At 37.0% G+C, this 26,766-nt stretch overlaps 2 protein-coding genes across 2 annotated transcripts in view; both read right to left on the bottom strand.

Moving 5' to 3' along the window:
- Nucleotides 1–4: 4 nt before the first annotated feature.
- On the bottom strand, nucleotides 5–2,624 carry LOC108722012 (GPN-loop GTPase 2). The gene is made up of 7 exons (XM_018446897.1): nucleotides 2,422–2,624; nucleotides 2,238–2,345; nucleotides 1,224–1,532; nucleotides 817–1,022; nucleotides 623–737; nucleotides 343–538; nucleotides 5–263 (listed from the first exon to the last, which is right to left on the bottom strand). Exons 3-7 carry the CDS (start codon nucleotides 1,342–1,344, stop codon nucleotides 26–28), a joined length of 876 nt encoding a protein of 291 aa, XP_018302399.1. The 5' UTR covers nucleotides 1,345–1,532; nucleotides 2,238–2,345; nucleotides 2,422–2,624; the 3' UTR covers nucleotides 5–25.
- Nucleotides 2,625–11,710: 9,086 nt separating this feature from the next.
- Nucleotides 11,711–26,766, bottom strand: part of LOC108721972 (polycomb group protein Pc) — a 15,520-nt gene continuing 464 nt past the window's right edge. The window contains exons 2-6 of the mRNA XM_018446836.1: nucleotides 24,802–24,946; nucleotides 15,573–15,616; nucleotides 15,368–15,494; nucleotides 14,221–14,619; nucleotides 11,711–13,832 (exon numbers count right to left, since the gene is read on the bottom strand). Coding sequence (XP_018302338.1) covers nucleotides 13,167–13,832; nucleotides 14,221–14,619; nucleotides 15,368–15,494; nucleotides 15,573–15,616; nucleotides 24,802–24,861 — 1,296 coding nt within the window. The 5' untranslated portion in view covers nucleotides 24,862–24,946 and the 3' untranslated portion in view covers nucleotides 11,711–13,166. The remainder of the gene's footprint in view (nucleotides 13,833–14,220; nucleotides 14,620–15,367; nucleotides 15,495–15,572; nucleotides 15,617–24,801; nucleotides 24,947–26,766) is intronic.

The following is a 26,766-nucleotide window of genomic DNA, read 5'->3' as shown; positions in this document are numbered from 1 at the left end:
TGTTAGAATCACTCTAAAGTGATAATCATAAATATTCATCCAATGTTGACATCCTTTCAGTTTCATTGACTGCTCCTACTGCACATGCGAGTAATGTTTGAACGTCTTGCGGCTCATTGCCACCGAATACGTATCCATTAGCTTTATCTACCGCGTTCTTTACTTGTAACAACAATGCTTTGTTTGTAACGTCCAATGGTATGAAACTAACGAGACCATAATCTTCAATTATTGATACTAGCGCAGTATTAAGTTTTTTGTACCTATAAAATATTACAAATATAAAAGTTTTCTCCATATTTCAGTGTTAATAACATTTTTATTTAGCTACATTTAATTTACTTTGCAGTAAAGGGATTTTCATCCAATTGCTCCAAGAGATAATTCAAATCTAGTACTTCAGTGTAAAAATCTATATTGAATGCTAGACGATCGCTGAACTTTTTCATTTCATCGAACTTTGTCATTATATTTACATGAGGCAAACCTATTTGTAACATCACTGTTGTGCAAAGAATTAGAGAAGACAAGTATTTTCCTATAAATTATAACAATGATTAGCAATTTCTAACAGTTTATAATTATTTATTTAACTAATTCAAGTAAATATATTAATATCTACCAGGATCGCTACAATGATGCGAATCCATAAGATGCACGCTGCATAATCTTATTAAATTCTGATTCAATTTCTCCGCTATTTGGCTCACTGATTTATGATGCGTATATAACTCAACCTAACGCATTAACAATGTATTATTTAGCATTATATAGATATAAAGTAGAAAAAAAATTTAAGAAAGAAAAATGACTCACTTGACCAGGACAATCAAAAATAAGATAGTGATCCTTTAAATTCAAAACTTTAGTGATAAGCCATTTGATGTTGGTTTCTAAAAATTCCATACAGTAAACTAAAGCTCCATTTGGTCCAAGTCCAAAATGTACCATGACCTCTTCATGTTTAATTAATTCAGATATATCTGCCGCTGGAGTATACTCCATATTTTCATTTGCCGGATCTAAAATATGGCGATTGTTTGCTTAGATTTAGTCTTAGATTTCAGGAAAAAAAGCATAATCGTACTTCTATCCTGTAATTCTTAACGCCGTGTCAGTATCGGTATAATGTCGTAGCACAAATTTTTTTATCATACCATACCTGCGCAACTGATATTGATACTGTCATTAAGAATTATAGAATAAGTACTGAATTAACATACCAATATTAATAACAGCTACTTTTCTTCCAATAGACTCCAAAAATTTGGACATTGCATTGCAATATGTTGTTTTCCCACTACCAGGTGGGCCAATAACAAGTTGACCAAAGATTAAGCTCATGATGATTTAACTGATGTTATATTACTGATGGTTTTATCTGATTTATAGCAGCGACAATGGACTTTAAAGTATCCAAATCATAATCTTTTAGTGCTATTGACAGCAGTAATGGTTTCTCGATGTTAATTTGTTGCGCTATATATCTAGCAGCTAGATCAATGTCATTGTTCTCATTGCCAAAGACTGTCCTGCAAATTTTTATTAAATACATAATGCATTAAACAATTGTGGAATGGGAGAATCAAGCTTCTCAGTAGGGAATAATGTAGTCGGTAGGAGAATAATGTATTTTCTACTAAACCCAAGATACTTTGACAATTGAGCAACTGTGAATTGTTACGCACATTCTACAATAATTTTTATTATTCTACAATAATAGTTATTAATAATAAATCAGAAGCCAGAAGCTAGAAATTGATCAATCGTAGTCAAATGCAAGAATAACTGATTATGATTGATCAATTTCTGATTTCTGATTTGTTACTAATGGCTTATTGTAGAATAGGTATTCTTACATTATATAGTTTGAGAGCAAGAGTGGCAGAACAGACAGCATACTGATCTGCTATGCTATAGAGATTCTGGGTTCGATTCCCAGTAGAACCAACAATATTTTCATAAGCTCGTGTCTCCTCTCGGAAGGAAACAGCAACCCACCGAGAGTATCTTTGCCAAAAGCACTTCTCTAACAAAATTTCATCCTTTGAAATCGACGTTAAACTGTGGGTCTCATATGACTGTGTACAACCAGCGTGCGCACAAGCATATGAGAGAAGTTACCACGCTCGGCCACGAGCAATAGGACTGAGAAGGATTATTACATTATGATAATTATTATACTTACTGTATGATTATTACAACTACGTAACTGTTACAATTATGTCATTACTTACTTTATCGTGAAGACATCGCTATTGTAACCATTCACAGCGGATTCACGATTTATTATCAGCAATGTCCCAAACTTTTTGAAGTGCGTTACAATCAGTAACGTTCGATCGCTGTAAAAATGAAAATGTAACAGCGAGGTAAACAACACTATTTCCTAAAAAGATCGTATTGATAACTGTCCAGTACCTGTAGGGTTTTAAAACAATATCAGTGTGATGGCCATTTGTAACGATACCACAGACATGTTCATTCATATTTTTTTCGCATTCCTAACTTCGAAGGCTCCAAAATCGCACCAGATGATATAACCTAATTCGACATTACGATGATCAGCAATAGTCGCGTTCAGCAGACTCAGCTGTTGCCAGGGAGTCAATTGTGTATCTCGAAATGAGGTGAAAATCACAAGTGAGCAAATTCACTAGTTATTGATCAATTAAATTATGAATATTCTAGTGAATTCCAGGTCCAAATTCCCCTCTTGGAAGAAGAAGGGACTAGAGATTCTCAAGTAAGAGATGCGTGAATTTCGAGCATTTGCAAGAACATGGCGACCTCCATTATGTGTCATATGTGTGTGGAGGTCGCCATGTTCTTGCAAATGATCGAAGTTCGCGCGTCTCTTACTTGAGGATCTCTAGAAGGGACTAGAGACACTATTGGTCTGTTTTCTGTTCTTGCATTAGAACTCTCTTTCTCGCTTTCGTTAAATATCAAACATATATCTATCTCACTTTAAGTTCCAAAAGTGTACACTAGTTCAGCCACAGAAAACAGACCTTATAATGGCTGCGATCCACTTGACGCTACAAACGCTTCGAAGCATTCTTTGATTAGTCAATTCGTAAAATTCTTTATTCTGATTGGTCGCCCAAACGGTTCGAAGCGTTTGTAGTGTCAAGTGGACCGCAGCCTTTGTAGAGAAGAGAATAGAAGGGAGGAGGGAAGGGAACGATAGTGCTGCTTCTATTGGTGTCCCTCCTGTACTACGTAGCTGTCGCAAAAAAATTCGGTGAGTTTAGACGCCCGCTGTTGCGGAACGAATCCGCGAGCGCTCGCTGCTATTGGTGTACTCTTCTAGATCATTCAATAGCAGCGAGCGCTCACAGATCCGCTCTTCTTCTTCTTCTTCTTCTTGTTCTTAAAATCCCTTGTATGGTTTTCCGATCCTATATTAGTGGATCACAGTACCATGCGTAACTTGATCTATAGATCCAGCCTAAAACCTCTTCGAGGATAGTTCTGCTTATACATATATATTTATATAGAGGGTTAGTATAACAATCTTCCCAGAGTCTTCTTAGTAACGCTCGCACGAAGGAAGAGACTCCAGATGGCTCTCCAGTCGTCAAACAGGCGATTTAGGGTGTTTTCCAACAAGGACACAGACACTGTGTTACACTGTGTCCTTGCTGGAAAACACCCCTAGAGATGAAATTTCTCACCAGCAAAAGATCCTCACCAGTGAAAATACAAAAGCATAATAATTAAGTCTAAAGACTAAGGCCGGTATTCATAGTCAGATCTTATATTCAAGAGCGTTTTAAGTACAGTCTTAAGAAGTCACAAACCAATCAGAGGGCCGCAGTGTCTTAAGCCGCAGAGGGCTTAAGACATTACTTAAAACAGTCTTGAAATAAGAACGGACTATGAATACCACCCTTAGATTACTTTTATTAGCAAAAATTACTAGAAAATTAATAGCTTTAATATTAGATAAAGCAATCACACATGAAACTGATAAAGGAGGAAAAATATCAATATTGCAGATTGAATTAATTCATCTCTAATTTCAGATTTAATTTTGGGACAAGTTCAGAATATATGATTAAGGTCCTGTAACACATAGCCGCATTCATATGTATTATAGAATCATTTTTGCATCTAATTTTATACAAAAAAGCATTGGTAAAAGTATATCCTGTTATAAGTCTAACACACAGCCCTACCAAAATCTTTTTTACTAATCCACAATTTACGGAAAAAATGTATATCAAAATCAGAGTTTAAGTCCATAAAATATTTCTCTTCAAAGAATTCCTAAAATCCATTATATAAAATAATATAAAAAAATATGATATAAATGGCGGTTTTCAGCTTTTTCCGTTATATCTCGAATAGTTGTCGAAAAACGCAGCTCTCGCAGCTGCGGTCGCCCTTACCGATATCGATCGATATTTGAGCTTTGTCCAAACACTTTCCAAATATATTTCTGAAAGATATCCAGCGTTAAACGTAATCTTGACAGAACTTGAATCCTCCAATTGATTAGTATTTCTAGACAGGAACTTTAATCTTTTAATTTCTACAATTTCATAATGGTTATTAATCCAAGATAAACCCCTTTTAATATCTTCGATCGACAAAGAAGGATCCACATTTCTAACAACGCCAACTCGATATAGTCTAAAATTTGGGATCATCCAGTTTTTTGGAAATTTATCAACAAAAGAATTAACAATCTGGTCTTAAAATGAATTTCTATGACTTTCGGACCGAATTTCTTAATTTAAATAATACCATTAAAGGTATCTGAATTCAGTTTAGAAAAAATCATTTTGCCAATTGACATAGGGTGTAAAACAAAAAGTTGACACAAAAAGAAAAAGGAAGAGAAAGAACCATAAATACTGAACTGAATATTTCAAGTTCAAGGTCTGATATTGTTGTCAGGAGAAGAGAAAGCGAGTTTAAGGACAGCGCAATGCGCGAACTCACTTGATAACAATTTGATATTGATCTTTATTAAAATTTAAACCATATATGATTTATATCAATTAAATACGTATATTCTATTAAATATTGAGAAATTATACAACTATATACATTAATGACTGGTTAAACGATCAATCAGGAATAAAACATATGTTGAAATTCTAAAGATAAATCACACTCAGACAATAAATTCTAATTTTTATATCTTATATAAAGCTAGACAAAAATAACTTCTTATCATTACTTAAACAATAGTAATAAGGATTAAAATTCCTCATAAAAGAACAGAAATCTCCGTTACTTTAAAAGAGTTATATGACAAAATAATATGCAACAAAACTGCTAGATACCCTCCATCAGAAGCATTCATAAATCGCAAATATCTTAATTAAAGCTCAAAAATAGGAGAAATAGAAGTCAATAAAAATAAATGACATAGAATTAAATGAAATCAACGGTATTTCAACAATGGAAACTCACCGGTAACGTCGACCTGAATCGGACTATTTCGTGATCTAACAACAGATAATCTCTCAAAAAAATATAAGCAGTCTCAGCTCCCAAATTATATGACTCGTCCACATGCTTGATTAATTGTCAATCAGCATTACTCAAAAAATATATCAGCAAGAATTAGATTCCGCTATGTTGTGCGTAAATTGTCTCTAGTCAGCAATCACTACTCAGAGATGTTACCTCTCTGGCAGTCGAGAGCGGAATGTCCACGCCCCACGGATTCACTCCGCAACAGTTGAATCTGCTGAACGGGATCAATGATCAGCAGGGGGAACAACCCCTGTGGTAGAAAGGATTGACATGAGGCCTGTTCTTTTTGGTTAAACTTTTGCACCAGTTCATCTTTCTTCCTCTTTTTTCCTCTTGGAGAGAAAAGGAAGAAGATGAACTAGTGCAATAGTTCAATCAAAAAGAACAGGCCTATGGCGCGGTCCCATGGTGCGGAACGTATACATAATGCGGAATTGACGGAACGATGTCCGTTTAATCGCAAGCATTCCATCAATTACGCTCTGCCGATATGTCTTTTCTAAATCAATCACGAGCGTTTCGCCAATTCCTCATTGCACCAATTCCGCATCATGGGATGCAAAATTAATGCAATTCCGCGCAGTAGGAGAATGAATTTGGATAACATTTGATTGGTTATTTCCAGTATTGCTACCCCCGTTATGCGCAATAGCTCACCTTACGTATTTCCATCTTTGTATAGCCATTAGCCATACCCTATACTGGCTACGTTTACAACGTGCGGTTAGTCTGCGACCTATACGATAGGTGCTTTGTTTAACCTACGGGATAAAGGACATCTATTGTATAGGCCGCGGCCTAAATGCACGGTGTAAACGTAGGCATTGTGGTACCGTTCAGAATCCTAGGCCTGCCAACTATGAAGAAATAAATGATGTTGCTACGACTGATCTCTATGCATCTTCGTCAGAATCCCGCTATATGTCTTTTTTTCTCTTTGCGCTTCATTTTGAAGCGTGGAAGAACATGAACTATCAAGCAAGTGTGAAACGTGATTTCAAGAGTTTATTAGAGTACGTATTATGAAATTATTCGAAATGGATTTCTATTAGAATTATTCAATTATTCCATAAATTTGTATACAAATTGGAACACATTTCGGAAATACAATTCCTAGATCTTTTTCATATAATTTTTCAAAATTTACAATTTCTGTATAATTATATAATTTTTTAGAAAATTTCTAATTTTTTAATTTATACGAATCTTACATTTTATAATTTATATATAAAAAATTCTGAATTTTTAGAATTTCAGTATCATTTTTTATGTTTAGAAAATATCTCAAATTTTTTTATATGAATCTTACAATATTTCAGAATTCATATTAATGAAAAATTCTAAAAAAAAGTATAGATGTTTTGAGTATATATTTCTGAAATGTGTTTCAATTCCTATTATAGCTTTTATTTATTCCAACAAATGTGTTAAAGTGAGTAGGAGCTAGGGTAAGAACATGCGACGCGAACAAACGTTGACGCTACAAACGTTTCGAAGCGTTTGAGCGACCAATCAGAACAAAGAATTTTACGAATTGATTAATCAAAGAATGCTTCGAAGCGTTTGTAGCGTCAAGTGGACCGCAGCTGCAAAGATTGGAGAAACTCACGTATTGTCGATAATTCCGTCTGACTACGACCATGGACGTGAAAATAACTGAAAAGGTAACGCGCAATGTCAAAACAGGGGTGGAAGGCATTAATTGCGCGAACTGTACTAGGTAGTATATGATAAAAAGAGACTGAACCTAAATGTGCGTGCGACGAAGACAACAACTAAGATAATTATAAATATGGCTCAATTAGACGAGCCAGTTACAAAATAAAGAATATTTAATAATCTTTCATACAAACGTTTCGACACCGATCGGGTCATTTTCAATGTAAATAATAAGAAATATTACATAAATTATCGGAATATTCGGTCACATAATGTCCAGTAAAAACGCCAGTTATTTAGTATTCGCTATATGCAGTCCATATGTAAAAGCATCATAAAGGTGATTTCATCTCACAACAACTAAGGTTAGCTAAATTGGGACGAACGACCACCAAGCAAGCGAGAGGGCAGAGAATTAGAGAGAGACGCTTGTGAACTGAGCACACAATAGGGTTGCATTCGGAAAAGTGTCATGCGGGGTCTACAATAGAAGTCGTAGCGATTGTAGGGTCTTAAGTCATAGAAAATTGACCAATCACAGTTGAGTATTCTTCTCATATTCGACTGTGATTGATCAATTTTCTACGACTTAAGACCTTACGACTGCTACGACTTCTATTGTAAACCCCGCATTAAGTAACTCCCGTGTATCTTCTTATCCTTGTTTAACATTAGGTAAACTACAAGGATAAAATAATGCACGGGGGCACTCGGGTGATGTTTCCGAACGTAGCCTAGGGCTGTGTTCCAAATTTATTGCCAGCACAGAAAATGCTACAGTTTACGTTACGTGCACTATAGATTTTCAGTACTGGCAGTTCCAATTTTGCAACACAGCCAGGTTTGTTCGCGTCGCAAGATCCAACATGCTTCAACATGCTCCTACCATAGCTCCTACTCACTTTATCAAGCGCATTGGAGTGAGTAAGAGCTACAGTAGAACCATATTGGAACATGTTGGAGCATGCAACGTGAACAAACCTCATGTAATCCTTGATGTAATAAGAAAGGTGAACCATTCTGATGAATGCGCAGTGGACTGAAAGGAGCAGGGAGGTATGTCAGTCAGAGTGGGCAATTTGTCAGATTCAAAATGGCCGACGGAGCAGTCGTGTTGTAAGCATTATACAAGATAGAAGAGAGTCATTTTGCAAGTTCTTTACAAGTTTCCTTAGATGTAAACCTTTTTTCCTCAAATGCATAGGAAAAGAAAGATAATTCAGGAAATATAATGTTATCTATAGATATTACTTTTTTTTTTCATATGTTTAGTTTATTTTATTTTATGAGCTTCGTAACCCGCGCTGAACGAATTGCCCAATCTCTAATTGGTCGAGATCTCGGCCCTCCGCCATGCGTATTGGTTCACCTTTCTTATTACATTATGATATAATCTTTCCACCATGGCTCGGAAACAGGGTTGGGCAAGTAAAATTTAGAGTTCCGAAGGTGGTATATTACGTCAAAAAGGATGAGATTTTTGTAAATTACCGGTATTTTTCCGAGTCATTATTTTTTCGAGATTTTATAAGAATTTATAATTTGCATGAAAAATAAAAATAATTTTACGTTTCCAAATCGTTTTAATGCACATATTGCACATGTTAAATGTTAGAATTAGCAATCGTAAATTTGATGGTAGTACTTGATATCGTGGTGAGATTTTTGGGAATATATTGTAAGGAAATTTAAAGGAAATAGACACAACAGCGAAGCTATCAGCGTCAAGGCTGCGTGGCTTAATGGCAGGACAGAAGTCTACCATTTCGGAGGAGACCACGACTGTAACTCATTATGCAGTCGTTATGAACACATAATTATTGCATAACGAGTTATAGAATTCCACTGCAGGCTCGGTTCGAATCTCAAAGCGCTCTGATATTTTTCTCGTGTTGTTTATTTCTTACAATATTGGTCGCGTTCAGCAGACTCAACTGTTGTGGAGCGGATCCGTGAATGCTCACTGCCATTGGATGATCTAAAAGAATATACCAATAGCAACGGATCCGCTCCGCAACAATTGAGCTCTGCTGAACGTGATCATTATTACATACTGCGCTCAGGGTATCAATTATGAAACTTTTTTCCCTCGGATGAAAAGTGAAAAGTAAAAAATTTCTCCATTAACTTTAATGGTAAAAATTTTCACTTTTCACTTTCCATCCCAGTAAACAAAAATGGATTAAAATGGATTGAAATTTTTTCTATCTGAATGCGTATTTTAAAGGGGATACTTTTTTTGGATTTAATTGGATTGAATTGGATTCAATTGGATTGAAAAACTACCGTGTCTCCAGATATAAAACTTGATTCACATCAATTTATTTGATGCAGCCGACGAAACGTTTCCGATTGCTTTCAGAAAATCTTTTTTTTTGTCTATATGAAATATCCTTTTATGTAAAAAAATATATATATGTAAGGTTGATAAAAAAAACTTTAAATTATTTCTAATATATATTTATAAAGTCTTCTTTTATTTACTAACTAAAAGCTATATAAGAGAAATAAACGAAAACTAACGTTTTACTCTTCTAATCGCACTCAAGTTTAGCTCACTCAAAAATCATTAAAGCTCGCGGATTAAAAAGACACGTTATGTACAATTATTATGTCCGAGTTATGTGTAACTATTATATAAAAGGCAGATATATGACAACTATGGCATGCGAGTGCCACTGAGATTCGCGAGGAAGAGATCTAGGATCTAGAAACAGCCTGACTTCAAGTAGAGATTTTATTGAAATATAAGGAATCTGTACCAGACAGAACTAAAATTACCGTTGAATTTGGTACTACCGGGGTTCACGTATCGTATATGCCTGCGTAGTCACTGCGTTATCGTTTCATGTCTTTTTTTTCATCTCCCTTTTCTCTTTTTTTTTTCTTAATCAGTATAAGTAGTCTGAATATATTTATAAGTACAGAAACAATATCGAAGGTACGCGCACAGTCTATCTTGAAATTCTAAAGCTAAGAAAAGGATTCCTCTCTTTTTTTTCTCTATAGATCTATTAGTTGCAATTTTACATTTACAACTAAAGGGGTAGGGGGGAGGGGGTTTCCGCGTCTCTTTATCTATGTACAATTGATAATTCAAAGATTTATATAAGCCATCCTTGTCACACATGCTCCGCCCACCATGGCGAAACGTAGTTTCGTCCGAACTATGTATGTACAATTTTTACAGGAAACGCTTTCTATATGAATATATACAGTGGTTTACATTACACAACAGTTGAAATATATACTTCAATCTTTCGCATTGATAATTATAATGAATGTGTCAATCTAAATCTTATGCGAATGGCCCCCGTTTAAAAACAAAAGGAACAAACACGCACACAGACCTATCTCTTTTATCTGTTTTCCAAGAGGAGTCATCGGAATTTCCTTTTTAAATTTCTCTAAAACTTCATTGGGTCCCAACGACCTTTGGGACACGTGATGACGCAATAAATCGTGCTAGATTCAGGAAATAACGTCTTGCCGAACACGCTCACAAATAAGACACACCGCACATATATAATACATTCTAATTACAGCTACATTAAGGACGTAGAAACCTAAAAGTTCTCATATTAATTGTAATAAATAAGCAACATATATATATTTAAATTTAACACGTATCATGCATGTTAAATATATATTAAATCTTACGCGTTTAATATATATTTAACCCGAGAAACTCTTTTAACATAACACTATCCATAGCAGGGGCCCTACCATGTTGTAGTCTTTTGCTCCATCAAGCAACCGCATCGCATTTTAGCGATGCTGTACGTGTCTAATACATACGACAAGAAACTCCAAAGCAAGTACCGAGACACTGGTTTAATTTCGCCAATTTCAAATTTCTGTCCCTATAAATACGCGAGAAAGAAGCGTATGTGTCAAACGTTTTATTCATTTGCAAATAAGCGCAAGCATCATTGTCATTAGTATTTGGTCACCTAGATGTAAAACGAAATTATATAGCTAAAATATTTGTGCTTAAAACACACAGAACATCTTCTGCAGACTGTTCTATTATATCAGCAGAAACAAAGAAACAAAAATTATTAGCTTATTGTATTATCATACATCTTTTCATCGCCTTTTACACATATCTTTCGATCATTTTCTAATTAATTCAGTAAATGCTCGGATTTCTTTATTCTTTCTCACGTGGCTCCTGTAACACCGCAGTAGGATTTGTTCCGTAAAAAAGCAAATGTTAAAGAGATCTAATAATCAGAAAACATCATCTGATAATTGGAGAAAAAATCAATCTTCGATAACAAAAATAGTTAAAGAAAAATAGTTAAATAAAAATATAAGAAAGGAGAAAACATATTATTCCAAAATAGTATGTTGTTTTTTCAAGAGGAAGAAAAGTTTAATTGTCTCAATCTGTTGAGACACAACGACAACCATTGCATCACAAGCCACTCGCAAATTGTAAATTTTTTTTCAATTATTTATCTTTCTGAGATTTTATAGATTTTTTCTCACAAGTCAGAGAATAAAATTTTCATTTATGTAATCATGAAATCTAAGCTTTTAACTTGGCTGTGTGACAGCAGCGTTTACCATGAAAAAGAATTGATAACGCACTGTAAACAGAATAGTAATAAATGTAATAATGAGAAGATTGATCAATGCAAACTACATGATATGATTGAAAGTGCGCCTAACATCATACAGCATCGCTAAAAAAAACGGGGCATAATGGTATACCAACCGAGTAGCGTGTAAATATATAATCAGATATTGAATATAATCAGATTTGGATTGTTGTACTAATTTCAACGCGCCTTTATCATCAAAGGAACATCCTCCTATTTGGTGATATTTGACAATCAGAATCCATAAATAAAATAAATTCACTAAGAGATATGCAATAATCTCGTGGAACTGTCACGATTGATATATGCAGGACTTTCTACACTAAATAAAAATAATTAATTATATACGAAGTGAGAATATACACAAAATCGAACGAAGCATTCGATAGCATCGAAATGCATCTGTCGTCAAATGGGTATCGCGAATTAGTTCAAGTCAAACCGAGAAAACGCATCACCACTGATGGTGGTTGAAATACTGTGTGCAATTGTGTTTCCTCCGAATCGAATGACATTTTGTAATCGCCTGAAATTCTTGAATCATACACTTTCTTACATACATTCAAAATATAATTTACACATTTTTCTTTCGCGATACTCTATTTTCCAGCATGTAGCAAAATATTCACTGATAAATAGGATACAACTGCATTGTAACGCGTTGAAAACCATTTTTTTTCCCTTCAAAATAACTCGGAACATCTCAAATCGCTTCCACGAAGCAGTTTCAGTATTCTAAAAATGAATTAGAAAAATATTTTTTTTCCTAAGTATATCTCGTGTATATAATATATATCCCGTAGTGTAAAAACAAAAGTTGAAGATTTTTACTTTATAGCATTCTCTTAGCGTTCTAAGACAAGCAAATAATAAAATCAACTAGAAGATACATTATCTTCTAATGTCTTTCAGATCTTCAGCGTGTTATTAAAATCTACCAAGCATTTTAAAATATATTGTGATAGCGGTATGATGTATACTCTGTAATGAATATCATACCGACATTGTCTAGTCTTTACAATCAATTTATACAAAATCGTACACAACAATCTGTCTGGACACAATGATCATTTTCAAAAAAAATTTTAGAAAAAAATCACGGATTCTCATGTTGTGAGGTCTGATTGATTGATCTTTGTTTCGTCTGTTTGATATTCTTGGGATTCCAATTGGTGCTCCAAGATTGTACAGATCTTTACGTGATACTTTCGCGATTTTCATTGCGATACTTAACATGATGTCTTTATATCACAAGACAAAATTTAATTTGCTTGGTATCCTGATAACATCCTTGTCTTAACATCCAACGAATGAAAATAATTTATATTTACACATTGTGATTCAATAAAACTTAGAGCGGACATTCCCGTTGCACGACCATCAAAGATGTTAGATTTTTGAAGCTCAAAGAGTTTCTTTGGGATCTCTTTCTCGAAAAAAACCCTTTTCAGTCTTGCATTCCCTGATGGTAACGGTCTTCAGATTAACAGTAACGTCTGTGATAAACACTTGATCCGCCACGGGGTTTCTCGCGTGCCAATAATCCGTGCCGGGATTCGTGAGTGGAACGTAAATCTCTGGCTTCGGAATCTCTGTTTGTTTGACGCTTGAACTATTATTGTTGTTGTTATTGTTGTTGTTGTTGTTATTATTGTTGTTGTTGTTGTTGTTGTTGTTGTTGTTGTTGTTATTATTAGGGCTATGGTGTCCATTCACGACAGTAGGTAACCTGTTGTTATTAGTGTAAGAGTCCGTGGGGCTGGGTGATTTGTGACCGTTCGCTTTGTCAGCAGCAACTGCGCCATTCGATTTGTCTTGCTTTTGCTCTGATAATTGCTTCTTCTTTGATGTGACTTGCTCCAAAGGAGTATCTGTCTGAGGAGACAGCGGTGCCGGTGGTGCACGCGGAAGAGAGGGTGGCGGACCATGAGGTACATCAGCTTCGGGACGCTTTTTATCCTGTACTGCTGGCGCCGGTGTCGTCGGTACTGCCGGCAGAGGTTCTTCCGGTGTCGATTTCACGCTGGAGGACGACGGCCTTCTTTGATTTTGTCCGTTGGCTTTGTGACTCTATAATGTAAAATGTAAATCTTGCTTTTATACCAGGAAGATATAAATGTCATTATTGATGTTTTTAACTATGTATTTCCCTTTTGAATGCTTTTGTGTATCCATTAGCACACTTTTATTTTATAACTGTTTTATAATCTAAATGGACTGCAATTCATGTACGCAAGTTAAAAAAGTTTTTATATATCAATCAAACGTTTAAATTTTTGCTGCAATATTAATTAGTTTGAGAGTTTTATTTACGTATTTTTAATTTGTTACATGCATATAAAAAATTGTTTTAATCCTATATCATAATTTAATTTTAGTATTATTTTAGTATTATAATTTAATTTTAATAGCGTTCAACGCGATGATAATGAGTTATTGTATAATTATCGAAACTTACATAAGACGGATTTGTGGGGTTGTTTTTCAAAGGCAATAACCGAGGAACTTTGCTCGGAGGTGGGCTACCACTGCCACTACTAGGACTACTCGTGGTAATTGTTACGCCAATCTTGCCAGATCGACTAAGGACCTCCGCCTTCCTTTTCATACGTTCTTTTCTAGGCAATAGAGGTATGTCCATACTACTGACTGAACTATCAGAATCGACGCTGAACGTTGATGCTAATTCTGGCGACTCATGGCTGTCTAAGGAACTTGGGAGAGTGTCCTCATCAGGGGCTACTGGATTTAAACGAGATGCTGAAGTGCTGCCCGTCGTCGATTCATCCTGACTGTCTTCGCCTACCCTTTCGTCTCCGCCAGGTTCCTCATCGACAACAAGATTAGACAGTTGTTCCTGAAAATGAAGATGAATGTCGTCAAATTATGTGCAAAAAACACGTCTCTAATCTAACTTTATGATCCTGTTAACTTTCGAGTTTAAGTTACAACTATTTTACAAAATGAAAGATTTTATGAGCAGCTATACTCAGCGAAGAACACCATAAAGTTCGCCAAGATACTAAGCTATTAAAGTGATTCAGTGTAATGAGGAAGTGAGAAATGGTCTCTTGAGTTATCTTCGTACTAAGAACATGATATCAACATATAAATTATACATATATATATATATAACCGTATTGTATATACATATATACTATTTGTATATACGTATATACTATTTGTTAATTATGTTATATATGTATCATATGTAACAAAATTTTTAATTAAATACGATTTAAATATCTCCCCTTCCTATCTAAAAATAGAATATGTTCCGCGTTTAGAAAACTTTATGATAAATAAATCTATCTTTTTTTAGAAAAACATACTTGACGATATTCAAATTTTTTTGTATAGTTTGTATCTAATAATTGAATTTTTTTATTAGAGATAACTAATACTCAATTTAATGTAACGAGTAAAGTAATCTATGTAAAACATCGGACTACAGAGTACGGATGTATAAGAAAATATTTTTTAAACAAAATTGTATGGTTTGATTTAATTATGGCACTTTAGTGCACAATCAATTTTAACGCGATTATTACAGTCATTTATTTGAAATAGAAAAGTATTTGTATGACGAAAAAATGTATTCTTACGCTGTATCTAGTATCCCTTCGCCTTGGCCTTCTGGTGGGTACTACATCTGCACCTTTTTGGCTTTCTTCGTACAATTCGATTAATCTGATGTCCAAAATATTTTCTTCCGGCTCCCACGTGTTGTATCTAAAATACAAGAGAAATTACACGTCTCAGTTACGAACGTCATTCCATTTAATTACAGATTTTCGATTTCGTACTCACTTTTTGCTCCATCCTTTCCATTTGACAAAGTACTCGATTTTACCCTAAAAAGAAAAAAAAGGATGATCAGTTCCACAGGGTTGTCAATCATTTTCAACAATACGAATATACGATATAAACACGTGTTTTAATGAACGAGAAATTAAGCTGTAGACTCGTAAAAATTCGCGAATATTAATTCAAACCGAAATATAAGAGAATGAAGAAAAATTATTGAATCGTTTAATACAATTACATTGACGGTAAATACGATGAGCGTCAACGCGTTGAGCGACACGTGAGGCAGCCGCGCGCGAGTTGTCATTTCATTATTCTCAATTATCGCGACGTTACCACGTGGATATCTGTCTATCCAGGAGAATTGCAATGAAATTATATTTCTAAAAACGCGATGAGAAACGTGGGTATACGTGTAAAATATTAATAAGAGTATAAAATAGCGATATGGAAAAATAAAAAACTTTTGTATCTTCAATCATGGAAATAAAAAAAGAAGTTTGGATAATGTTTACATTTTTCTCTACAGAGATATAGTAAATATTTTGTTTCGTGACGATTCAACATCGACCTCTATAACATTGTTTTCCTCATGCATTCGCTATTGACGCGTAATTGATGCATTAATCACTTTCACATTTACCCGTAATTAGGCTCTACCGCAGTTATGCATCAACATTAGAATTATGCCATTGCGTGCACGTGTTGCGCGCTGTGCGCATGTCGGAAAGATAAGATCACGCGCCGATAAGATCTGCCCATCGATAAGAGCCGATTCGCTTATCAACGCACGCAATTATAGGCCATAGCGTGATAATTAATAGCGGGAGATGTGTTACGAATTGCCTCGTAAGATCCTTCATGTTTTGTCAATTGCCAGACAGATCAAATTGAGCGTGAAAGCTCGATTCGCCGTTAGTCAATGAGTTAAGGGTCGACAGGACAGACTATAGAGACTTTTAGTTGGACGAATTTCTTTATGCTGAAATTACAGCTAAAATACTGGATGAATCGCGTTTTAATTGCGATATTTGTAATCAGAAAAGATTCCTGAAGGCAGGGTTCGCACAGAAAAACCCAGTTTACAAAAACCTAGATGCATGTCAAATTTCATTGTTTTATGTAATATTAATATATCTTAGCACACATTTTTAAACAAAAACTCAATAAAAGTAACATATTTATCACTTAATTATTAATTTATTAAACTCATAATACATATATAAGTTATATAGGTTATATAATATATATATATATATAACTGAATAATTATATCAGTCTACGAAAAAACATAGATAATATTACACTTAATAAGTGCAATAGTACTGCAAGGTAGACTATCACCAGCCTTTAAAAACTAACATAAATGATATTAATAAAATCCTGGTCCTAAATCCTGGTAGTATCCGTTGGATGACTTTTTGAGGTTATATGTCTTTGTCGAACAGATACTACGCTTTTGAAACAATAGATGGCTGTACTAGAAGAAAAACTCACAAACCACAAAAACGCCAAAAATTTGGATTTTTCTGGAAAAACTGGGTTTTTGTCAACTCTGCCTGAAGGTTCACATACAGAGATTTTTTTGGAAAAACTGGGTTTCTGCCAACTCTGCCTGAAGGTTCATAGAGATTTTTTTGGAAAATAGGCAAAATAAAAATTTGTTCTAATATCTCACCCGATGTGTAGTGCAGTTCAGGTGTACATAATTTTATTATTAAAAAATTTTCAAGAATCAAAATTTGCAAAATCCAGCTCTATACGCGCAGTGTATATTTTGCAGCTTCATAAAAAAAAAAAAAAGGTTTTATGATGTAATATTACTTCTTGGAGATAAAATATCAGCATAAAAACAAGTAAACAAGGTAAGGAGCATACTATTTTATTCATTAAAATGTTTTTAAGAATGAAATTGCAAAATTTCGTTCTTTAATAGACTTCGTAGCTTTGTAAAATGTAAGCCAAAACGAGTTTCGTGGCAATTTTTTTTCTTTTACGAGACAGTATATGGTAGAGTCTGATGGAGTATAGATACGAGCTCGTATATACGTAGCTGCACCACAAATGAGGTATAAATGAGTTGGCTTGTCACTCCTGTCGACCCTTACCAAGTTGAGATAAATAGAATACATTTATTTATATTCCGAGATCGATGGATCTAACAATTACGAGATAGAAATGTAAAAAGAGATTATTACATAAAAATCGATCGTTAAAAAAGGAACAGTGAAAAAAATTGAGTCAATTCATTAAAGATCACTGAATTTTTAATAATGTATATTTTAAAACATCTAGAATGAATCTTACTCTGAAGAATAAAATTCTATTCTTAAAATTGAAAATTGAGCCACTCTTTTTCGAGACTGATTCAATTATCACTCTTTAGAATGAGATTCCATTCCAAAGAATTTAGAGAGTATAGAGTAAATGTAGTCATAATTGCTTAGCATATGAATTCGCTCGCACATCGAGGGCAGCAGGATGTTTCCTGTCTAAATATTCGCGTTATTGCGGTTATTCGAGAAACTTCAACAGAAATTGCACTGTTTCGCAACAACTAGAGATGATATTTCATAGTTTGACATATCAATGTTTGACGAGTAACAATAATAATTGATGATTAATAATAATTATTTGAATTGTTTCTCGAATAATCGTTATAATGTATGAACATTCAGGCAGAAATCTCATGCTTTGAATATGCTTCGATGTGCGCGGAAATTTATGTAACACAAATGTTGATTGTTAGAAAAAGAATAAAAGAAATTGAGTCAATTGAGTATATTGAATATAATTTCAATCTTAATGTTAATTTTGTATCTATCTGTTAATTTTAGATTAAGTTCAATTTTGTTTTCTAAGATTATATATATATATATATTGTATATTTTTTCATTGAGATTAAGCGACACTGAATTCCACGAATCAGGAAGCTCATCTTAAAATTTTCTCGTTTGAAAATTAGAAAGAAATGTGAACATTTTCATGCTTCAATACTAAAATCTTACATTAATAACAATCTTTACAAGCGGCAACAACAACACATCAAACTAAGCTTATGCCAATTTGCGTTAAATATGAGTCAACATACTCCATCTCTACATACATTTAATTTTAATCATTTTATTATAACAAATTGCTGTCATTACTTAAAATAACATGTCATAGTAACAAAAACTTTCCTTTTAAAGGCCATTGCACGTAAAAGTCATAGTCTTACCGCAGTACAGACTTTTGCATAACACTAATGCATAGTGCATAAGGGAATCAACCAATCGAAATTCTTCTTTTCCATGGAATGGGAGGAAAGGAAAGATTCTGATTAGTTGATTCGCTTATGCACTATGTATTATACGTTATGCAAAAGTCTGTGTTGCGGCCTTTAATCGTAAAATCGTAAAAAGCGATAAATTGATTGGCTACTGCATCGAGGCCAAGCATTGTCGCGTCCTCTACGCAGAAGGAACACGAGTGTCATAACCTCAAAGTCACGATCATAGATGCAAGTTTTCGTCCCGTCGAAAGATTGCGATTAACGCCTTATCCTTATGAACAACCAATCGGAAGACAGTCACGTGACTTACCGCTTGCCTCGTAGCCTATCAATTTATCGCTTTTTATGGTCTTACGGTTACGACTAATACTTTTATGTGCAATAGTAACTTAACTAATAACACATCACTTAGATTGATTATCTCAGGCTAATAGTATTAATACGAAATACTGAATCGCCCGAAAACGGAAAAAGATCTTTTCCTCTTTTAATTGTAATACTTTGATTTAAACAAAACTTTAGGAAAAGTATCTATATTATAAAAGAACCGTTAATTTTTTTATCTATGTTATAAAAGCCGTTATTTCTTTTGCCATAAATATATAAACGGTACGCAGTCCAATTTGTCTCTGGACAGCCAAGCGCGCCTCTGTGAAGTTAGGCACCTCGTCACAATTCCAAATGCATCTCTAATGCCCGTGTCACACTACGCATTGGAGACTGAGGATTGCGAATTGAGGATTAGAATTCAGCCAATTAGAACGAAACGGATTAAAATTAAAGCTATCTAATTGGTGAAATTCTAATCCTTAATTCGCAATCCTCAATCTTCAATGCGTAGTGTGACACGAGCATCAGGCTGAGTTGTTCTACCTTTCGATAAACTTCAGCTCACTGTCTTACTCTTTTACTCTTTTGTTTATCTAATAGGTAAATTACCACAGTTTATCTGAAGATGGAACAACTCTAAGAAGTCTGAAGTTCCTGTCCAAAACACAGAACAAAAAATCGTGATGTCTTTTAAACTATTAATCCTAACCACTGAATGAAAAGAAGAAGACCAAACTCGAGGATAAAACATGGGTTCGAAACATGGCTTCGGAAAACACATGCAAAATCGCGGAAAATCAGAACGATGCGATTTTAGTGCCGCGTTGCAGGAAAAATTAGAAGTACATACCACATGATAACGCGTATGAAATACACATGTATGCACGTATTTTTTAAAGCAGAAATTCCAATTTATATAAAATTTCATTTTATTTGATTAAACAGTAAATGCGTCGATATTTATTGAAAAATACATACATGCATGCATAGTCATAAATTATCATTAAATTATCGTTTTTTAACTTACTGACATCAAAACTTTGAAATTAAAAAAAAATAAAACGGGACTTGAGCGACAACTTTCCTTCTCTCAGAATATATTCAACGCATGAAAATACACAAACATACAGAATTACAGGAAAATGGGAAGAAAAACATTTATCAAATCCTCTAAGTAGACAGTTTTCTTCAACAGGAGCGCTCGAATTTGTTCTTCCGTACAGTGCTTTTCTGAAGCCAGAAATCGAACTCAACTTTTTCGTAGCCGGCCGCTTGAGTTTGGTCTCCTTCTTTTTACTCCATGGTCCTAGCGCTTTGAATGCTAATAACTTTTGACAGAACTCTTGGGATGCTATTCAGAACTGTCAACAGAACTGCTGGAACGTTCAAAAATTTTTTAACCTTCTGCAGGTGTTAAATAATCGACTTTCAAAAAATCGCCATATCTCTTAAATTGTTGGTCCTACCTTTCGTTAAAACTCTTGGGGTGCTACCCAAAACTGTCGACAGAACTGTCGGAATTTTAAAAAAATTTTCACCTCCCTCAGATGTTACAAATTTTTCGATCCGACATACAAAACATCACTACGAAATATCTCTTAAACCGTTGGTTCCGGCAGTTCTGTCGACGATTTTGGACAGCACTCTTACGAGTTCTATCAAAAGTTATTAGCATTCAAAGCGCTAGGAACTAGGACCGGTAGTTTAGGCTAAGTCCACAACCTTGCTTTAAGAGGCCGTAAGCCTTAAGCCCGATCTACATAAGACGCAGAACGCGGTTCGCAGGTCGCAAAATTAGGAACTAACCTAACGTATTTTAATCATAGTATGCTTGTAGAACGCAGGACGCAGAAACTTGAAGTTCACCCAACTTTCTGCGTTCTGCATCCTACAAGCATACTATGATTAAAATACGTTAGGTTAGTTCCTAGTTTTGCGACCTGCGAACCACGTTCTGCGTCTTATGTAGATCGGGCTTTAAGCTGTAAGTGATGATATATTGACCATAGAACTTATACTTTTAGACCGTAAGAATTGAATTTTGCTCAATTCGCTTAAGTCTAACGGTTAAAACCTAAAGACTGCGCAAAAACAGTTTAAAGGCAAAAATTATTGTCACTTAATCTCTTTCGACTTATGACTCAAGACCTCTCAAAGCAAAGTTGTGGACCGAACATTAGAAGATATCGCGATTTTTTGTTCTGCATTTTGTGAAGTTGGCACTTTTTACTTTTCGATTTTTTGTGTTAATTCACCGGAACTATATTTTATTTTGGATAAGAATTCCAGAACTCTTCGGGGTGCATTCGGAACTGTGATGAAAATTTCATTTTTTTTTAAACAGGAGATGCCAACTTCACAGAGATAACGAGCCCTGGTCTCCCCTATCCTATCCTCGCGTTTCTAGAACCAATAAAAATATAGGAAAAAACGAGAGAGAGATCTCGCTTGAGCGGTTGGAAAACGCGTGAATTTTCCGAAACCATCTCGTAAAGCACGGTCGATAGCACGACCGGCTATGTCGATGTTCGATGGGCAGCTCACCCATTGGCGGTGGGCCAATAACAGGAACGGCACGCCGCTGCCCCATCGCGATGCACAGGCGTGACAGTTGGAAAACAATGACACGCGCGATACGTCGCGAAACGCGGCACGAATGAAACCCTACGAATGAAGCTGGCGGATGACATGATCGACATGATAACGCGGAGCAGGTTGTCGTCCCTTCGAAGGACACCGTTACCCGATATTGTTACGTGTCGATAACGTAACAATCGTGTCATCAATTCGCGGGAGAAAATGCGCTTTATGACGCTTTACACGTCATTTCACGAGTTCGATTTGTTTGGTTTTCAAAACCGGACGGTGAAACGGCGATCTTCGATACGAACAGACGACGCAGGGCGATTTAAATTGCATCGGAAGAAAGGAAATCTCGCGGATGCGACCCGAATAAAAAATCGTAGGATCTTTTCTCCAAGTGGTTTATCAGGTTCGGTGCTAAGTTGGAGTTTAACTTTCAGCGAAATTATTTCTCACAAATAAGCGAATATTCATCAGCATTTTCTCATTTTAATTTAATTTCATTCTAATAAATAAAAAATCTATTTTTTTTATAGCTGAACTAGTATAAGAGTACACTCTGCAGTTAAAGTAGATATATGATTAAAATTTGGAGAAAGCGAAAATGAAATTTCTAGTGCAGTCTAGTATTGCAATAAAAAAAATTTTTTTAATCTTTATTATTTAGAGAAATTTATGAAAATTCCGCAAACATAGCTTGTTAACTTTAATTGTGCAGCGATTTAAATGCTTGAATAGTCACGCGAAAGACTAGCATTACGTCGAATCCGCAAAACCATAAAGAAGTAATGCCCGTGTCACACTACGCATTGAAAGATTGAGAGAGAATTAAAGATTAGAATTCGACCAATCAGATAATTTTAAATTTAATCTGTTTTGTTCTGATTGGCTGAATTCTAATCCTCAATTCGCAATCCTGATGTGACACGGGCACAAGGTTAAAATCAGACTACGCATTGAAAATTGAGATTTAAGATTGAAAATTAAAATTTGACCACAATGAGAATAAAGGCACTTTAGCTCCTATCGTTTTGATTGGACAAATTTCAATCTTTCAATCTTCAATCTCAATCTTTAATGCGTAGTTTGATTCCGGCCTAATGCCCGTATCACGTTACGCATTGGAGATTGATGAGGATTGCGAATTAAAGATTAGAATTTGACCAATCAGATAATTTTAATTTTAATCTGTTTTGTTCTAATTGGCTGAATATTCTAATCCTCAATTCGCAATCCTCGGTCTTCAATGCGTAGTGTGACACGGACATAAGACAGTTTCGCATTGTTTACATTATTTTGTGTTCTTAATTCCTTATGCCCAGCGAAGTTTATCTTCTTCGTGATTTCCGGATGACGTAAAAAAAAAAAAATTGGAACGATTTACGCAAGTAACACAAGTTTTGCAAAGAATTTTATAGATAATTTTTACGTTCGCGGCATTGCACTCTGCGGCGCACATTTCATAGAAATACGCCATCGGTTGCTACCAGCTGATCGCCATGCCATACGGAGCCTTTCTCCTATCCGTCAGCGAACCCACCGTTGTCCGCCTCCGGAGACTCCCGTTAACCAGAAATTGTATAGTCGGTGTCAGAATGCGTGGTTGGGATACCTTCTTTTCTAGTAGCTCTCTCAATTTGCTTTTAAGAGGACAATAATAAAAATGCAACCAAACGTATTCATGTATTCACCAAGATTATCATATTGTTTCAATGAAACGTGAAACAAATGAAAGTTTCTTCCTACATCGTTCATGATTACGTGATTGTTTCTATCGCCTTTAATAGGTACGAATGGCTATTTATTAAATGTAATCGATTATGTTCGTTTTCAGCAATACATTAATTTTAATCTCGATTTAATCTCTTTATATGCTTTATATGCCTTAAGTTAAGTTTCAACCTACATTGTTTCAGCAGAAAAAGCAGCAACCGTTGTAAGATTCTTTAATATAATTGATTTAGATGCAGTAAGGAACTATATATAAAGACAAGATCAATTATATTATTCTATTGAACGCAGTCATTGATGGAGATGAGTATTAGAGACTATATATCCAATTGTGCTTTTAATTATTAAATGTACGATGAAAATAAATAAGAAAAATTATCGGAGTTGTTAGGAGCACATCAAATCAACATCTAATTAAATTTGGGGGATTGGTAGTATTTTAGATCGATTGTGTTGAAAGTCTGAAAGTAATCGGAACGCATGTGTTTTTGAGATAAATTTATTTTAAATACGTACACGCAATTACACTGAGAAAAAAAAATTTGTTCAAGTAAAACTAAACACATTTAGTTTGTAGATTTGGTTAATTCAACAAATTTTATTTAATCGAATTTAACCGTAGTCTGTTTAACATTGAACAGTTTGTTAAGCAGATTAAGGTTAAATAAAATTTGTTGAATTAACCAAATCTGCAAACAACTAAATGTGTTCAGTTAGTTGAACAAATTTTTTTTCACAGTGTACATGTGTTAGTCTAATATCTAACTTTGACCGTAATTGGTGCTTCTCGTATCAAGTTGATCTATTTACTTTTTGCACCCTCTCTCTTTCTCGCAGCTTTCACGTTTAAAATAACGGAGACCGTTTCGAGAGAAAGACAAGCCGTTATTATTTCTCCTGTCAACGTGTCGTAACGTAACGGGGCGCGGAATCGCGGTTTCGTTAACGGGAGCGAATCGATAATCTCGCGATGGCAAAACCGGTGGATCGTCCAGCGACGATCGATCTCCAAGCGTGCTCTCGACGATATGATAAAAGTACACGAACGTGAACGTGTACATTGTGTACCAGGTAACAGGGGAGGGCCTGTACCTGTCGGCGCATAATGTTCCGATATCGCGAGTCGTAAAAGCGTCGTGGAAGAAGCGGCAGCCGCGCGAAGCCGGCTGTCAGCGAAAGAGAGAACGAAGAGGAAGAAAAAACAAGAGACGAGAGGCGCGAGGTAGGAGAAGGGAGAGATAGAGGGGCGGTAACGGCGCGCGGACGGATTCCGCCTGGTAGCGCCATCTGGGGGCGGCCGCGCGCGATACTAACCCGCTTTTCCCTCTTTTTCGTGATTCGCTCCGCGGCGTAAACTCTGTCACCCAGCTCCATGGCTCGCTGATGACGGAGCGGTCTTTAATCCTGACGTTCTGGATAATCCTCGGTCGGTTTGTGGCTGCGTATCACGTGCGGTATCCTGCGAAACACCATATGTAAACCGGCGCGAACACACACCGGCGGCAGGCGGATCGATCACAGACGACACGTGCGCATGTATACACACACACAACGCACGCGCGCGCGGATGCGTGTCAATCGCGAGCGATCACTGTATGCACGTGCGTCGCGTCGTGCGAGACGACGATCGTCCGCTCCGATCTCTCGCACCTTCGAAGCGCGATTCGAACCGGCATGCGCTGCGTGCAGCAGCCGAGACGTGCGAGAGAGACACGTGCGCGATTACCACGTGGCGCGATCCCGTCTACAAACGGAATCGTCTTCGCGATGAGAATCGGAGTCTCAGTTCGTTCGCGACTCCGTGTCGCGCATCGTCGAACATGCGTTGTCAGTCGCGACGCGTCGTCTTCGTCATCCGTTCGGGCGGCGTGACGTCGCTCGGCATCGCCCGATTGCTGCTCCTTTTCCCGCGAAGCGATCGGTCGCGCGAGCGCCAAGTCGTTTTACAGACCAAGTGCTATTTCAGCGACGTGACGGAGGAAGCGGGGAGCGAGACGGGGCGCGCGATGTTTTTCGAAAAGCCAGTAGGAGCGGCGATCACGGCGAGCGAGATCGACGGGTTCGCGCGTCCCATCGGGAAAAAAGGAGGCAGCGAGCAGCGAGAGCCCCGACGTGCGATTCCAGCTTCGTTCGTGCGCACGTACGTAGATCCACAGCACCCGCGGATTATCTCCACCGCGGTTCTCCGTCGTCGATCTTGTTACTCGACGACGGTGTTACGCGAGAGTCTCGCTGGTTGTGCGCGAGCGCGCAGCGCCGTGGGCTACCGGCGTGGAGCGGCGCGCACGTTTTTCCTCGTCGTCGTTGTCGTCGTTTGCCTGTCGCTGCTGCCGCCCGTCGTCCGTAGTCGCCGTGCCGTTCGGGCGAGATCGGCCCGCTCGCTCGTACGTGACGTCAGCGACTCCCCCTCACGTCGTAAACACCAAACATGGCCGTCGTACGGATATACGCTGGTCGAGTGCGTCCCAGGCTGAACGCGTAAACTGGCCGCAATACGAGTTGCCGCGGGCCGCGGTTATGCGCAGGTAACGCGCAATGACATTCGCGGGCCCTACGACGTACTCACGTATGCTACGGTTCGCGAATGTCCGTGTACCGGAGCGATCGACTCGCGGCGTCTGACGCACTCTACGGATCGAGGCCGACTAGAGACGAGGTCTGCCGAACACCCCTCGCAAGCCTAGTGGACTCGCCCGATCCGTTCGAGGTAAGGAGAGAAGAGGGGGTAGAGAGGCAGAGAAAGAGTACGACAGGGGAAGGGAGAGACTCTCAACGGTACATGCGGCATGAGCGCGAGAGAAAAAGAGAGAGAGAGAGAGAGAAGCCCGAGGAGAGGGAGGGAGAGAACGAGAGCGCGATTGAGTTGATCGAGGACGGGAGAGACGCGAGGGGCCGAGGGTGAGGAAGAGTAAGCGCAATGGAGGTAGAAAAGAGAGACGGCGCGACCAGGAGCACCGTCCTCGGAACAAGAAAGCCTCTGGCCTGCCTGCCCTGTTTGCTCGTCCGCTAGCCTGCCAGCCAACCAGCCAGCCACCCCAACTTCCCTTCTAGGTACGTGTATGCGCGCGCGTTTGTGTGCGAGGGCAGTCGGTGCGACGTTGCCAGGTCTGTTTCATCGATAGCACCGCACCGCAAATGTCACTGTGGCGTACCACCGCGGCGACGATGATCGCGAGTTCGTACGCGACGTGACGACGCCGCTTGTACGGCGGTAACGCCAACAGTTCGCGATTCTCCACCTCCGGCGTACGAGTCGAAATCGATCGATCGACGACGACG

This window comes from Mycetomoellerius zeteki, unplaced genomic scaffold (assembly GCF_001594055.1).
Source record: "Mycetomoellerius zeteki isolate Tzet28-1 unplaced genomic scaffold, Tzet1.0 scaffold105, whole genome shotgun sequence".
NCBI classification, from domain to species: Eukaryota; Metazoa; Arthropoda; class Insecta; order Hymenoptera; family Formicidae; genus Mycetomoellerius; species Mycetomoellerius zeteki.
The sequence above is the reverse complement of the archived record's forward strand: the minus strand, read 5'-3'. Positions and strand labels throughout refer to the sequence as shown.

Coding starts and splice junctions, on each gene's coding strand:
- LOC108722012 (XM_018446897.1), bottom strand. CDS start 1,344: ATGAGCTTAATCTTTGGTCAACTTGTTATTGGCCCACCTGGTAGTGGG. Junction 539..622: donor GCATCATTGTAGCGATCCTG/GTAGATATTAAT, acceptor TATAATTTATAG/GAAAATACTTGTCTTCTCTA. Junction 264..342: donor GAAAATCCCTTTACTGCAAA/GTAAATTAAATG, acceptor AATATTTTATAG/GTACAAAAAACTTAATACTG.